The sequence below is a fragment of the Macaca thibetana genome, chromosome 19 (assembly GCF_024542745.1).
Source record: "Macaca thibetana thibetana isolate TM-01 chromosome 19, ASM2454274v1, whole genome shotgun sequence".
NCBI lineage: Eukaryota > Metazoa > Chordata > Mammalia > Primates > Cercopithecidae > Macaca > Macaca thibetana.
The window spans coordinates 34,882,235-34,897,992 of record NC_065596.1 but is presented as its reverse complement, the minus strand read 5'-3'; the positions used below and the strand labels follow the sequence as shown (position 1 = coordinate 34,897,992).

The 15,758-nt window shown below is 51.3% G+C and overlaps 1 protein-coding gene across 2 annotated transcripts; it reads left to right on the top strand.

Moving 5' to 3' along the window:
* Positions 1 to 1,582: 1,582 nt before the first annotated feature.
* On the top strand, positions 1,583 to 8,135 carry LILRA4 (leukocyte immunoglobulin like receptor A4). Of its 2 annotated transcripts, XM_050771910.1 has the most exons (8): positions 1,583 to 1,869; positions 2,025 to 2,060; positions 2,247 to 2,531; positions 2,692 to 2,991; positions 3,551 to 3,847; positions 4,085 to 4,387; positions 7,591 to 7,641; positions 7,791 to 8,135. In XM_050771910.1, exons 1-8 carry the CDS (start codon positions 1,836 to 1,838, stop codon positions 7,982 to 7,984), a joined length of 1,500 nt encoding a protein of 499 aa, XP_050627867.1. In that variant the 5' UTR covers positions 1,583 to 1,835; the 3' UTR covers positions 7,985 to 8,135. The 2 variants fall into 2 exon arrangements, with proteins under 2 accessions (XP_050627867.1, XP_050627868.1); XM_050771911.1 differs by lacking the exon at positions 2,025 to 2,060.
* Positions 8,136 to 15,758: the final 7,623 nt, after the last annotated feature.

Below are 15,758 nucleotides of genomic sequence, written 5' to 3'. Positions count from 1 at the left end.
AATTTTTGTTATTTTTAGTATAGAGATGGGGTTTCATCATGTTGGCCAGGCTGGTCTTGAATTCCTGATCTCAGGTGATTGACCTGCCTGGGCCTCCCAAAGTGCTGGGATTACAGGCGTGAGCCACCGTGCCCGGCCATAGAATTGATTTTTAAGTGTGTTAATTCTACCCACTACTTTTCACCACAGCAACATCTGCCTATGTAATTTCTAGTCGGCTATCTCTTCTCAAATATAGTGCATGCTGTCCGTCTCCCCCATGCACAAGATCTTACAAAGAACACTTCTCCCAGAGATGGCTCAGAAATCAGGCCTGTCCCGAGGGGATGGTTGCAGCTCCTGCTGTCCAGGAGCATCAACTCTTCCAGACTTAGCATCTGCCCAAGGTTGTGGCTGGCAAGGCGGAGTCCAATGTGACCTCCCACTCACACGTGGGACAGATGTCCAGGTGTGGCAATACCACAGACAGCCTGTTTTTCACACACACACACACACACAGGGGAGATGCAGCCTCTTCCATGGGGAGGCTCTGAGAGGGAAGGAGGAGCCGTCAGTCCCTCTCCCCTGGAAGGGGCTGAATCAGGAAGACTCCGGGTCCATTTGCTGCTACATCCTGGCCCTTGGTGAGACAAGGACAGATTAGATAGACGCAGCCAAAGTGAGGGGAGAGCTCATTTCTGTCTGTAATATCTCCAGAGAGCCTGGTGTTCACCCCCAGGACAAGCCCTGGGGAAATGAGAGCTGGGCTCCTGGGGAGGGGTAGTTCCTCTTTCTGCCCCTCATGGGCTCCCACCAGGAAGCAGAGATATGGCAGTGCCGATCTACAAACATGGAAGAGGGGGAACCACAGCGTCCCACCTTCTCCTGGATCCCTGGTTCCTCCCTGTCTGTGAGGAACCTGGACTTCCTGTGCTGTGCCACATAGAGGTGGAAATGTCCTTTTTTTTTTGAGATGGAGTTTTGTTCTTGTTGCCCAGGCTGGAGTGCAATGGCGTGATCTTGGCTCACTGCCACCTCTGCCTCCCGAGTTCTAGTGGTTCTCCTGCCTCAGCCTCCCGAATAGCTAGGATTACAGGCTTGTGCCACCACGCCTGGCTCATTTTTGTATTTTTAGTAGAGACGGGGTTGTGCCATGTTGGCCAGGCTGGTCTCGAACTCCTGACCTCAAGTGGTCCACCCACCTTGGCCTCCCAAAGTGCTGGGATTACAGGTGTGAGCCACAACACCCAGCCAAAAACGTCCTTCTTTTTTCTTTTTTTTTTTTTTTTTTTTTTTTTTTGAGATGGAGTCTTGCTCTGTCGCCGAGGCTGGAGTGCAGTGGCCGGATCTCAGCTCACTGCAAGCTCTGCCTCCCGGATTCACGCCATTCTCCTGCCTCAGCCTCCCAAGTAGCTGGGACTACAGGCGTCAGCCACCTCGCCCGGCTAATTTTTTGTATTTTTTAGTAGAGACGGGGTTTCACCGTGTTAGCCAGGATGGTCTCGATCTCCTGACCTCATGATCCGCCCTCCTCGGCCTCCCAAAGTGCTGGGATTACAGGCTTGAGCCACCGCGCCCGGCCAAAAACGTCCTTCTTAATGACCCCCTTGTGAGTCCCCATTTGTGTCTGAAATATCTCCAGAGAGTCTGGTGCTCACCCTCAGAGCAAGCCCTGGGAAATGAGAGCCAGGCTCCTGGGGAGGGGCAGTTCCTCTTTCTGTGGGGCTGCTGATGGGATGACCTCGTGATGGGGAGGACCCAGCCTCCGTGTGCCTACACACCATGTGTCTGTCTGTCTACGGGCACCGTGCTCACACCTGCCTGCACAGCCAGGGCCAGGAGGAGGAGGAAATGCCATGACCCCCATTCTCACAACCCTGCTCTGCTTTGGTGAGATCTTAAGAGGGGGAGGAGAGACCCTAGTCTAGGAGAGAGACCCCAATCCATAGCCAGGCCCTGGTCAATTAGGACACCCCAGGGGCTCAAGGAAAAGAAGACCTGCTCAGGCTTTGGGGGCAAATCTCTCACAGGGAACTCTCTTCCAGGGCTGAGCCTGGGCCCCAGGACCTGCCTGGAGGCAGGTGAGTCTGTCCCCAGCTGTCCCAGGTCCCTCCTCCTCTCTGGGGACAAGGGACCACCCCTGGGCAGCTGGGGGTGGGGACAGCAGTTCTGGGCTGACTGATGGGGATGACGGGGGGTCCTGGGGCTGAGAGCCGGAATCTGAGGGTTGGGGACATCTTCAGACCTAACCTGTGGTTTCCTTCCAGAGAACCTACTCAAACCCATCCTGTGGGCCGAGCCAGGTCCCGTGATCATCTGGAAAAAGCCCGTGACCATCTGGTGTCAGGGCACCCTGGAGGCCCAGGAGTACCGTCTGGATAAAGAGGGAAACTCTATATCGAGGCACATGTTAAAAACACTGGAGTCTGAAAACAAGGTCAAATTCTCCATCCCATCCATGATGTGGGAACACGCAGGGCGATACCACTGTTACTATCAGAGCCCTGCAGGCTGGTCAGAGCCCAGCGACCCCCTGGAGCTGGTGGTGACAGGTGAGAGGACACTCAGGGGTCCCAGCCCCAGGCTCTGCCCTCGGGAAGGGGGTCAGCTCTCAGCTCTCAAGGGGTCTCCCCTCTCACAGCCCAGCCTTGCGGGATAAAGTGGGAGGTGTGAGCCCCACGTAAACACAGCTGCCCTTTGCTCTCCTGAAAGCCTACAGCAGACCCAGCCTGTCCGCCCTGCCGAGCCCTGTGGTGACCTCAGGAGTGAACGTGACCCTCCGGTGTGCCTCACGGCTGGGACTGGGCAGGTTCACTCTGATCGAGGAAGGAGACCACAGGCTCTCCTGGACCCTGGACTCACACCAACACAACCATGGAAAGTTCCAGGCCCTGTTCCCCGTGGGTCCCCTGACCTTCAGCAACAGGGGTACGTTCAGATGCTACGGCTATGAAAACAACACCCCGTACGTGTGGTCGGAACCCAGTGACCCCCTGCAGCTACTGGTGTCAGGTAAGAAGCCGTAGCTTTTCCTTTTACACAAAGTCAGGGCAGCGGCTGAGCTGTTGGGAGCCTTACCCTCAGGCTAGCCCACGAAGAAGAAAAGATGGGCCGGGCGCGGTGGCTCAAGCCTGTAATCCCAGCACTTTGGGAGGCCGAGACGGGCGGATCACGAGGTCAGGAGATCGAGACCATCCTGGCTAACACGGTGAAACCCCGTCTCTATTAAGAAATACAAAAAACTAGCCGGGCGACGTGGTGGGCGCCTGTAGTCCCAGCTACTCGGGAGGCTGAGGCAGGAGAATGGCGGGAACCCGGGAGGCGGAGCTTGCAGTGAGCGGAGATCCAGCCACTGCACTCCAGCCTGGGCGACAGAGCGAGACTCCGTCTCAAAAAAAAAAAAAAAAAAAAAAAAAAAAAGAAAAGATGAGGGGAAGATGGGGGTCCTGGGGACACAAATACAGGATGAGAAAAAAACAAGGACACTGGAAACCCTAGTGAGGAAGGCTCCAGAAGGAAGGGGTGCGGGAGGAACCAGCCCCTCCGAGTCCCGACTCGACTTTCCCTCCAGGTGTGTCTAGGAAGCCCTCCCTCCTGACCCTGCAGGGCCCTGTCGTGGCCCCCGGAGAGAACCTGACCCTCCAGTGTGGCTCTGATGTCGGCTACATCAGATACGCTCTGTACAAGGAGGGGGGCGATGGCCTCCCCCAGCGCCCTGGACAGCAGTCCCAGGCTGGGCTCTCCCAGGCCAGCTTCACCCTGAACCCTGTGAGGGGCTCCCACGGGGGCCAGTACAGATGCTACGGTGCACACAATGTCTCCTCCAAGTGGTCGGCCCCCAGCGACCCCCTGGACATCCTGATCGCAGGTGAGGAGCCCAGCGGGTTCAGTCAGGGACCCAGGCTCTGCACAGGCCCTGCCGGGGGGAGCCCAGGTGGTGATGGCCGGGATGGGGGTGGGGAGTTCCCAAGGGAAGGAAAGACAGACAGAGACAGGGGATGGGCGGGGAGGGGAGACTCAGACTGAGGGTCCCAGAGAGAGGCCTGGGGGTGGCTCAGCTCAGAACAAGGTGGGGCAACCCTTCACCCATCCTTCTTGTCTCTAGGACAGATCCCTGACAGACCCTCCCTCTCAGTGCAGCTGGGCCCCACGGTGGCCTCAGGAGAGAAGGTGACCCTGTTGTGTCAGTCATGGGGTCCGATGTTCACTTTCCTTCTGGCCAAGGAGGGGGCAGCCCATCCCCCGCTGCGTCTAAGATCCACTTACAGAGCTCAGCAGTACCAGGCTGAATTCCCCATGAGTCCTGTGACCTCGGCCCACGCGGGGACCTACAGGTGCTACGGCTCACGCAGCTCCGACCCCTACCTGCTGTCTCACTCCAGTGAGCCCCTGGAGCTTGTGGTTTCAGGTGAGGGCCCTGACTCTGTCCTCTCTGAGCTCGAAGAGGTTCTTGGAAATGAAAAAGGAGAGCTTCCAAGGGAATGTCCATCCGTTTGTCTCACTTGCCCACTCCTCTTCTTCCTCCATCAGCACCAGCCTCTCTGAGTCCTGAGCCTCTCTCAGCGCAGGCCCTGCCCCCAAGAGAGCTCAGGACACTAGAAAAACAGGAGCGTGAAGGGGGAGGGTCCACGGGGGAGGGCCCAGCCCATGGGAGGGTGGAAACACACAGGAACCTCCCACCCAGGGGAAGGTCTAGCCAGGGGAGTGTGGAAATAGATGGGGACTTCCCACCCGGGGCTCCCAGCCCTGAAGTCTCAGTAGGGTAAAGAGTGGAGAGGACTGGAAGGAGGTGGGGGTGAGCCTCGGAGGAGATGAGATTAGACTGAGGGTGGAAGACGGAGGCCCCACACGCTCTGCTCCTGATGTCTCCATCTCAGAATCAACGTCTGGGTGTCCCAACCTCTAAATCCTGACCCCATGGGAGATGAAAACGCAGTTACTCTGACCCAGTATAATATTCTAGACTCGTCTCAACCTTATCTCCAATATTCAGGAAAGGGAGCAGAGGGGAGAGTGGACAAAAGGGGCATGGTCCACGTGGCTTCCTGGGGCCCCGAGGATGGGGCAGGTGTTCCCTCTGTGGTGGTCAGAGGGGAGGGAGGTGTCCTAGGACCAGGCAGGAAGGAGGGAGCAGCGATGATGGGCAGAGGAGCTAGGTCTGTCCTCCCCTATCTGAGCAGGATTTGGGGTCCCGGGGTCCAGGCCTGACATGGACAAGGGGAAGACGCTGAGGCTGTTTATATCAACCATAAAAAACTGGAAATTTCACTTTTATATTTCCAAATTGTAAGCCCCTCTTTCTCACCTCAACTATGAATATATATGTAGTTACATTATATATATATATATATATATATATATATATTTTTTTTTTTTTTTTTTTTTTTTTTTTTTTTTTTTTGAGACGGAGTCTCGCTCTGCCGCCCAGGCTGGAGTACAGTGGCCGGATCTCAGCTCACTGCAAGCTCCGCCTCCCCGGTTCACGCCATTCTCCTGCCTCAGCCTCCCGAGTAGCTGGGACTACAGGCGCCCGCCACCTCGCCCTGCTAGTTTTTGGTATTTTTTAGTAGAGACGGGGTTTCACCGTGTTAGCCAGGATGGTCTCGATCTCCTGACCTTGTGATCCACCCGCCTCAGCCTCCCAGAGTGCTGGGATTACAGGCTTGAGCCACCGTGCCCGGCCTACATTATATTTTTTAGGACAAATATCTAAAGCCACATATACATATGTATCTACAATCATTGTATTAATCAGTTCTCACACTGCTATAAAGAACTACCTGATGGGCCGGGTGCGGTGGCTCACGCCTGTAATCCCAGCACTTTGGGAGGCCGAGGCAGGTGGATCATGAGGTCAGGAGATGGAGACCATCCTGGTTAACACAGTGAAACCCCATCTCTACTAAACATATGAAAAAATTAGCCGGGTATGGTGGTGGGTGCCTGTAGTCCCAGCTACTTGGGAGGCTGAGGCAGCAGAATGGTGTGAACCTGGGAAGCGGAGCTTGCAGTGAGCTGAGATTGCACCACTGCACTCCAGCCTGGGTGATAGAGCGAGACTCCGCCTCAAAAAAAAAAAAAAAAAAAAAAAAAAACTACCTGAGGCTGGGCACGATGGCTCACACCTGTAATCCCAGCACTTTGGGAGGCCAAGGCAGGCGGATCACCTGAGGTCAGGAGTTAAAGACCAGCCTGGCCAACATGGCAAAACCCTGTCTCTACTAAAAATAGAAAAATTAGCTGGTCGTGGTGGCAGGTGCCTGTAATCCCAACTACCCAGGAGGCTGAGGTAGGAGAATCTCTGGAACCTGGGAGGCAGAGGCTGCAGTGAGCTGAGATCGCACCATTGCTCTCCAGCCTGGGGGACAGACAAAGACTCTGTCTCAAAAACAAACAAACAAACAAAAACCTACCTGAGATTGGGTAATTTATAAAGGAAAGAGGTTTAACTGACTCACGTTTCCACAGGCCATACAGGAAGCATGGCTGGGGAGGCCTCAGGAAACACAATCATGGCGGAAGGTGGAGGGAAAGCAGGAACGTCTTCTAAGGCTGGAATAGGAGGAAGAGAGAGAACGGGGAGGTGTTGCCCACTTTTAAATAACAAGATCTCATGACAACTCACTATCATGAGAGCAGCAAGGGGGAAGTCGGCTCCCACGAACCAGTTACCTCCCACTGGGCCTCTCCTCCGACACTGGGGATTAAAATTCAACATGAGATTTCAAAGGGACACAAATGCAAACCATGTTAATCACATGTATTTTATAAGCCATGTTAATCACATATATTTTATGTGAATATATGTACTATGTACATATATAGACACAAACATACATTCAAGTATTCATTCCTATGCTTAATATTTTTCATCATTTTTTTATATTTATTTGTTTTTATTTTTTATTTTACTTCAAGTTTGGGTATGTTTTTAAATATTTGCTTTCACCTTCCAATCTAGGTTCATACTTCAAAAACGCAGAAATGATGTTTTTCTGTCCCGCTCAGTCATTATCATTTAGAAAACAATACATTTTCATATTTAAGTATATCACATTGTTGGTGTTCCTAACTGTATGAAGAATTAGTTAACAAGACAGTAAACGAATGATGAAACCGCAGGGGAGCTGGCTGAGGCAGCACGCAGCGGGGGCCATCGCAGCCTTCAGTCCTTGTACTCCTGACTTTCAAGAGCTACCGAGGACCAACTCCTCATCCACAGAGACTGGGTCCTCATCCACTGAAAAATGGAAATTTCTGTCTCTGGGGGAATTAGTTTTTATGTTCTTGTTGCACAAGATTGCACATCCAAGACAGCACACAAGAGCTCAATTCTTTCTAGTTGGGAGATCATTCTTCTCACTAGTCCTGAGCTCTTGGGCTCAAGGAAACGTTGTTCCAAAGTGACTCAGACACAAGATCTGAATTCCCAGAGCAGAGAGAGGTTGAAAACCCCAATGACGTACCAGGGGAGGCCTGCTAGAGCAGAGAATGTGTTCACTAAGGATCTACATAAAGCCACACCATGAGAGATGGAGGAATATAAGAAAGCAGAGCCTGGGGGAGAGGCTCTTCAGCTTCTCACCAACATCCTTGTTCTTTGATTTTTAGAAGCAACTGAGACCCTCAATCCAGCACAAAATAAGTCAGATTCCAAGACTGGTGAGTGAGGAGATGCTCCCAGTTATGGGGCTGGGCACAGAGGGTCAGGTCCTGTCAAGGGGAGGTGGGTACCCTGGGTGGACATCCAGGGGTCCTGGGTAATCATGATCTGCCCTGACCTCTGTGACCTCTTTGTCCACCATCCCTAGCCCCACACCTCCAGGATTACACAGTGGAGAATCTCATCCGCATGGGTATAGCTGGCTTGGTCCTGGTGTTCCTTGGGATTCTGTTATTTGAGGCTCAGCAGAGCCAGAGAAGCCCCACAAGGCGCAGCCAGGAGGTGAACAGCAGAGAAGACAATGCACCCTTCAGAGTGGTGGAGCCCTGGGAACAGATCTGATGATCCCAGGAGGTTCTGCAAGACTGGGGCAGCAGTTGGGGAAGTGTCTGCTGAGAATATCAAGGGGAAGAAGCATGGGTCAGGTGCAGGAAGGTGTCTGGGTGTCTGTAGAAGATGCTTCCTCCATTAAACTGTGGTGCTTTCCTCCTCATTGTTGACTCTCTTTGACTGCCCCTCCCTTCCTTTTTCTTCCCTATGATGAAAGGCTTTGCCCCTATGGTGAGTTTGGGTCCGCCCCACTGTGACCTCATACTCTGCTCCACTTTCAGGTAATACATCTTTCTTTATTTCTAGCTAGTGCATTTTCTGATGTGTATTACTGGGACTATCTTTTCCGCTCATAACATGGAATTTGCTTTTGATAATTAAATCCATGTACAAAAATCAGATTTGCATTTGCAAAATTTAAGTTCAAAGTGATGCCCTACCACCTGTCACTCTCCATCTGTTGTTTCTCTAGAAATACAGTCACTAGGAATCAAAAGAGAGGTGTCTGATGGAAAAGCCTGCTGTTGTGCCCATAGACTGGCTTCCTGAACGACAACAAAAACGTTTTCTAAAAAGCATTTATTTGTGGAATTTGTTGATGACTGTGGTATAAACACTCCCTTCATGGGCAGCTTCAAGATTCTCACATGACTGCACCTTCCCCGACCTGCTGTCACACCCCAGTCGGAGCTGGTGGTCTTGGGTTGGTCTTGGGTGAAAGGTCCTGACCCTGCCCTCTCTAAGTTCGAAGGTTCGGCTCAGGCCCTGCCCCCAGGAGCGCTCTGGGCAGAGATGGAGTGAAGGGGGCTCTGAGGGAGGCTCGGCCACAGAGGAATTCGCCCCTCAGAGGAGAGGAGGCCAACAGGGGTTCTCCCTCTTCTCCTTCACCTGGAGTCCAGAAGGTCCTAGGTGGGAAGAGGGAGGGTCTTGGAGAGGCCACCGGGCAGACGGAGGGGAGAGCTTTGAGTGGAGGTGGGGACTGCAGGATAGCTCCAATTCCTCAGTCCCTTTCTGTGCCCATTCCCAGGACCCTCCAGGGATCCCAGCCCCCAACCCACAGGCTCCTCCTCCACACCGGGTGAGTCATTGAGGCCTCTGGGCTCGGAGAGAGGGCGGCCTCCCGCAGGGCAGTCCTGAGTCTCCCAGAGGATCCCATTCCCCTCAAGGACTCAAGTACCGGCTTCCCTCCAGAGCCAGAGGAGGGGCCACAGGCTCCCAGGGGCTCAGGCTGGGCTGGTGAGGGGTGGGGTCGAGGCAGAGGGAGATGTTGGGGCCCAGCCTGGGGAAGGAGCAGCCTGGCTGACGTGGGGAGCAGGGCAGTCCCAGCCCTCCCCTGCCTGTCCTGACCTAACAGGCCATGAGGACCAGCCCCTCACCCCCATGGGGTCAGTGCAGGGCTTTGAGTGGGAGGTGGGCGAGGTCCAGGGGAGGAAGGGCTGAGTTCCGTCATCAGTTTGAGGCTCCTCTGGTGATGGTGACATGGACAGGCCCCTCCCCTGCCTGGGCCTCAGTTTCTCCAGGTGTAAAGGCAAGAGGCCTGCGGGTGGGAACGTTCCTTTCAGCTCTGACTCCCAGCTGGGACCTCCTGGGAAAGGAGACCTCCCAGGGAAGCCTCCCAGGACCCGATTCCATAGGGGCCTGTCCTTTCCCACCTGCAGCAGTGACGGTGACCTGGGGCAGGGGAGGAGAGCAGAGGCTCATGTGTCCAGAGGGTCTGGGGTCCTCCCAAGCCATCCCCCTCCCCACCCAGGGAAAACCAGAGCCAAACCCAGAGAAAAGCAGTTTCCCTTCCTGTGGGTCCACAGCTGTGGGGACCTGGACGGGCAGCAGCAGGCTCTGAGTGACCACATCCGTGTATCTCTCTGTCTTGGAGGGCCCTGTGGTCTCCTCTCCCACAGCTGGAGCCCCCAGAGCAGGCATCACGATGTTTGTGCTTCTCTGCCTCAGTCAGTGATGGAGGGAGAAGGGGCTACCAGGTTCTCCATGAGCCTCTCTCTTACTCCAGCCCCTGGGCTCTCAGGGTTGGGGGGGCACAGTCGTTCTGGGCTGAGGGTGATAAAACAGAGAGGGGTTTTGGACTAAGCTGGAGAACCGGGAGTGAAAGAGATCTTGGGATCCAGTCTCTGGTTCCATTTCAGGAACCATTCCTTCCCCAGACCCTCCCCATGGGCTGAGACAGGCTCTGTGATCACCTGGGAGAGGCCTGTGTGTCTGGTGTCAGGGGAACCTGGAGGCCCAGGAGTACCGACTGGATAAAGAGGGAAGCCCAGGGCCGGGTGCGGTGGCTCACGCCTGTAATCCCAGCACTTTGAGAGGCCAAAGCGGGCGGATCATGAGGTCAAGAGATCGAGACCAGCCTGGCCAACATGGTGAAATCCCGTCTCTACTAAAAATACAAAAATTAGCTGGGCGTGGTGGCGGGCACCTGTAGTCCCAACTACTTGGGAGGCTGAGGCAGGAGAATCGCTTGAACCTGGGAGGCGGAAGTTTCACTGAGCCGAGATTGTGCCACTGCACTCTAGCCTGGTGACAGAGCAAGACTCCATCTACAAAACATAAAATTAAAAAAAAAAAGAGGGAAGCCCAGTGCCCTGGGACAGACAGAGCCCAGTGCAGCCTGGAGACAGGCTGAGTTCTCCTATCACGTCCATAACAAATGAATATGTAGGATGACATTACTGTCACTATTTCAGCCCCAGTGACTTGTCAGAGCTCACTGACCCCCTGGAGCTGGTGGTGACAGGTGGAAGGACAGCTTGGGGTCCCAGCCCCAGGCTCTGCCCTCAGGAAAGGGGTCTGCTCTCAGGGGCGTCTCTCTCTCACAGCCCAGCCCTAAGGGATAAGGTGGGAGGCTTGAGCCTCAGAGATCACACTGCCTCCTTCTCTCCTAGGATTCTACAGCCAATCTACCTTCTCAGCCCCCCTGAGCCTGTTGTGACTTTAAGAGAGGACCCTCCAGTGTGGCTCACGGCTGCAACTGGACAGATTCATTCTGACTGAGGAAGGAGAACTCAGTCTCCCCTGCACCCTAGACTCTCAGCAACACCCTAGTGGACAGTCCCAAGCCCTGTTCCCTGTGGGCCCCATGACCCTCAGCCGCAGGTGGGTGTTCGGATGCTATGGCAGTAACAGGAACACCCTTCAGGTGCGGTCGGACCCCGGCAACTCCCTGGGGCTCCTGTTCTCAGGTGAGGAAGTCGGAACACCCTTCAGGTGCGGTCGGACCCCAGCGACTCCCTGGGGCTCCTGTTCTCAGGTGAGGAAGTCGGAACACCCTTCAGGTGTGATCAGAACCCAGCGACTCCCTGAGGCTCCTGTTCTTAGGTGAGGAAGTCCTGTCTTAACCCCAAACGTTCTTTGAGGCATCAGACAGGTTGCTGTGGATCTCACTCCCAGGCAAGCCCCAAGTGTGAGGGTGGAATGAGGGGAACAAGGGCTTCTGGGGCCAGAGACGTAGAGTGTAAGTGGCAGTGAGATCTGCAGAGCCAGAGGAGGACAAGGGATGTATTTGACTAAAAACTAAACTAAAGGCAGGTAGCCCGGCGCCTAGGAACCAGACCCGAAACCAGGCCTGGGCCTGCCTGACCTAAGCCTGGTAGTTAAAATTCGACCCCTGACCTAGCAACTGTTGTTATCTGTAGATTCCAGACATTGTCTGGAAGGACATTGTGAAACCTCCCGTTCTGTTCTGTCATTCTGACCACCGGTGCTCTGCTCGCAGCCCCTGTCACCTACCCCCTGGCTTGGTCAATCAGATCACGACCTTCTCACGCAGACTCCCTTAGAGTCGTGAGCCCTTCAAAGGGACAGAAGTTGAGCACCTGACCAGCTCCGATTTTAAGACGCTAGCCTGCGGAGGCTCCCAGCTGATTAAAGCCACTCCCTTCACTGTCTCGGTGTCTGAGGGGTTTTGTCCGCGGCTCTTCCTGCTACACATGAAGAAACATCAGAGCACGGTGGTTCACACCTGTAATCCCAGCACTTGAGGAGGCCGAGGCGGGAGGACTGCTTAAGCCCAGGAGTTCGAGACCAGCCTGGGCAACATGGTGAGACGTCCTCTCTACTGAAAATACAAAAATTAGCGGAGTGTGGTGGCGCACGCCTAGAGTCCCAGCTACTTCAGGGGCTGAGGTGGGGGGGTCACCCACCTGAGCCTGGGAAGGTTGAGGCTGCAGTGATCCAAGATCGTGCCACTGCACTGCAGCCTGGGGGACAAAGTGAGACCCTGTCTCAGAAAACAAAAACAAAAAAAACGGCTCTGACCTTTTCAAAAGTATCAAGGTCGAGAACAAAGTTCAGCAAAGGCACCACGTAGTGGAGTGCGAGCCTGTCTGTTGCCTGTTGCTCTCAAGCGCCATCTACTGAATCGCAGCCAAACGACAACACCAAGAATCACTACTCAATTCTACCGCCTGGAAGAAACCAAGAGCAAGAATTCATCAATGCCTTAGTTGTCTGAAAACTTCCAGAAATAAAGTCAACAGACTATACTCAACTTATACCCTTGCAATGAAAGGAATAGCAACCCTCCCAGATGAGAAAAAAATCAGGGAAATGACTCCTAGTATCTCCAAACCAGCCCACGAACTCCCCAGAAATTGTCCTTAATCAGTATGAATTGTCTCAAATGACAAACGTAGAATTTGGAATCTGGATCGCAAGGAAGGTCATTCAAATCAAGAACAAAGTTGAAACTCAATCCAAGGAACCCAAGCAATCTAGTAACGTGATTAATGACATGAACGATTAAATTTTAAGAAAGACCCAAACTGAACTACTTGAGTTGAAAAATTCACGACGCGAATTTCATAATACGTGGAGAAGCATTAACAGCAGAATAGACCAAGCTGAGGAAAAGAATGTCAAAGCTTGAAGACTTGTTTGAATCAAATCAGTCAAATATAAAGAAAAAATACTTTTAAAAATGAACAAAATCTCTGAGAAATACATTATCTAAAGAGACCAAATATATGACTTGTCAGCATTCCTGAAAGAGGAGAGAGAATAAGCAACTTGGAAAATATATTTGAGGATATAGTCCATGAATATTTTCCTAAACTCGCTAGAGTTTGACACACAAATCCAAGAAACACAGAGACGTCCAGCCAGATACTATATATAAGATGACCATCCCCAAGGTACACAGTCCTCAGATTTATCAGTGTAAATGCAAACGAAAAAGACCTAAAGGCAGCTAGAAAAAAAGGACAGGTCACCTACAAGAGGAGCCCCATCAGGTGAGAAGCAGACTTCTCAATAGAAATCTTAGAAGCCAGAAGAGATTGGAGGCCCTATTTTCAGTGTCCTTAAAAAAGTAATTACATAACCGGGGGTGGTGGCTCATGCTTCTAATCCCATCACTTTGGGAGGCCGAGGCAGGAGGATCACACTTTGGGAGGCCGAGGCAGGTGGATCACGAGGTCAAGAGTTTGAGACCAGCCTGGCCAATGTGGTGAATCCCCATCTCTACTATAAATACAAAAAAAAAAAAAAAATAGCCGGGCATGGTGGCACGTGCCTGTAGTCCCAGCTACTCAGGAGGCTGAGGCAGAAGAATCACTTGAATCCAGGAGGTGGAGGTTGCAGTGAGCCGAGATCACTCCACTGCACTCCAGCCTGGGCGACAGAATGAGAATCTGTCTCAAAAAAAAAAAAAGAAATTACAACTAAGATTTTCATATTCTGCCAAACTAACTCCAATTGATCACAACTAATAGCTATTAGTAACTTACGGTAATTTAAACATTTCACAAGTGTTTTTCTGAGATCACCTCAAATCCCCATGTGAACGCTGTCACTGTACCTACAGATAAAATGGTAATTACCTGTCAGCAAGGAGATGACCTCATGGTGTCCCAAAACTTTATCTCTGGGATAAGATGCCGCTTTTGGACAGACGCACAGACTGTGATGATGGCAGCAGCTACTTCTGCAGCAAAAAAATGGCATTTGGTAAGTGGACCTAATTTTTTTTTTTTTTTTTTTGAGACGGAGTCTCGCTCTGTGGCCCAGGCTGGAGTGCTGTGGCCGGATCTCAGCTCACTGCAAGCTCCGCCTCCCGGGTTTACGCCATTCTCCTGCCTCAGCCTCCCGAGTAGCTGGGACTACAGGCGCCCGCCACCGCGCCCGGCTAGTTTTTTGTATTTTTTTTAGTAGAGACGGGGTTTCACCGTGTTAGCCAGGATGGTCTCGATCTCCTGACCTCGTGATCCGCCCGACTCGGCCTCCCAAAGTGCTGGGATTACAGGCTTGAGCCACCGCGCCCGGCCGTGGACCTAATTTTTTAGGTTCAGATGCTCATTCTTAGAGGAATGAAATGTTTATCATAAAAATATGGTGTGGACATATAATTCGTTTTATCCCTCAGAGTAAAAACTGAACAAAAACAACAAAAAACAAAACAAAACAAAAAAAAACAAGAAGCAGGGATATTTTCTCTGAGACAGAATCACCCAAACTTTCTCACCCCAGGGATGCCTGACATGTCTTGTCTACCTTCTCTGTCATAGCTGCATTTGAAGTCTCTCTGGACGAATACACCAAACCTCACAGTCTTTGTAAGAGGGTGAAGAGCATGTTTCACTCTTGGCTCCTGCTTACACTCCTGTTGTCTAACGGAAGCTGCTACTTCGGACATTTAGAAATATCTGTGGTGGCAGCATGTTGTGCTTTGGTTGGTGATGCCAGTGAGTTTCCGAAAACTTTCTGTGATGAGTACAAAACCATGAACCTTCATCACTTTTTTGATAGGTCCTGGGGAGCAGTATGCACTTTATTCCACCGATGATTTTACGTCTATAGAGAATTTCTGGATTAAGCGTGAAGAATGGAAACTCTCTCTTCCATCCAGAGAAATAAAAATATCTTTTTGATACTAAGTGGCTACATTTTTAAGGATTAGGGAGTAGAAATAATTAGAGAATATAAGTATTTTAAAGTCTAAATATGACTCTGACTCTTACCAGAGGTCAAAGTGCTTTGATAGCCCACAGGCTTTGCACCTGCTCCCAATCCATCATGATGTAGAGCTAAAGCTTCTCAGAGTTGTCATTGCACTTGGTTCATCAGCAGTGAAAGCTTGTTCTGTTCTGACTGCTAAGATCTAAGTCGTAAGAGCTGTGGGATGGGAATTTTCCTGTTACTCCCCCAGGAAGTAAAATATGCCTTGTTTATTCTCTAATTGTGCCTCCATCAAGATCACTTTGATAAAGAAAAGGAGAACGTCTTTTCTTTTTTATGAATTCTTGTTTTTTAAGGGCGTATGGAATCTATAATCCCAGCTGATCTAAAATTCACAGATATTTTCTCGTGAATCTCTTTATTATTCCCCTTCTACATTTATTTAGTATAATATAAATTCATCTGTAAGATTCTTCTCTAATTCCGTAGACCACTCCCCTCTTCTTCTTTTTTGGATTTGTTTATTGGTCTCTAATACAAATTTGCTAAATTTATGCTATTTGTTGTGACAAAACATTTCCTTCCTAAGAAGTTTGAACCTGTTTGTGTGCATAACTTAGTGTTCTTTTCTTGCTCTCCCACTTTTCTCCCCATTCTTTATAACTCTGGAACCAAACTGTTACTGATTATTATATATTCTTTCAGAAATTACCTTGATTTTCTAAAGCACCTATTTCTTTTAACTAATCTGTACTTTACCAGCATTCTAATAGTTCCCAAATTTTAGTACTAGTTAAATCACATTATAATCCACTAACTTCTTCATTGTTTGAGTAAATAAATACAATATTTTTCAAAGTAAAGACAGTTCTTGCTTTGATAAATC

Bases quoted from the DNA above. Each gene is read 5' to 3' on its own strand.
- LILRA4 (XM_050771910.1), top strand. From the start codon at position 1,836: ATGACCCCCATTCTCACAACCCTGCTCTGCTTTG. The intron at 2,061-2,246 runs GTGAGTCTGTCC...GTTTCCTTCCAG, and splicing joins CAGGACCTGCCTGGAGGCAG to AGAACCTACTCAAACCCATC. The intron at 4,388-7,590 runs GTGAGGGCCCTG...TTTGATTTTTAG, and splicing joins CCTGGAGCTTGTGGTTTCAG to AAGCAACTGAGACCCTCAAT.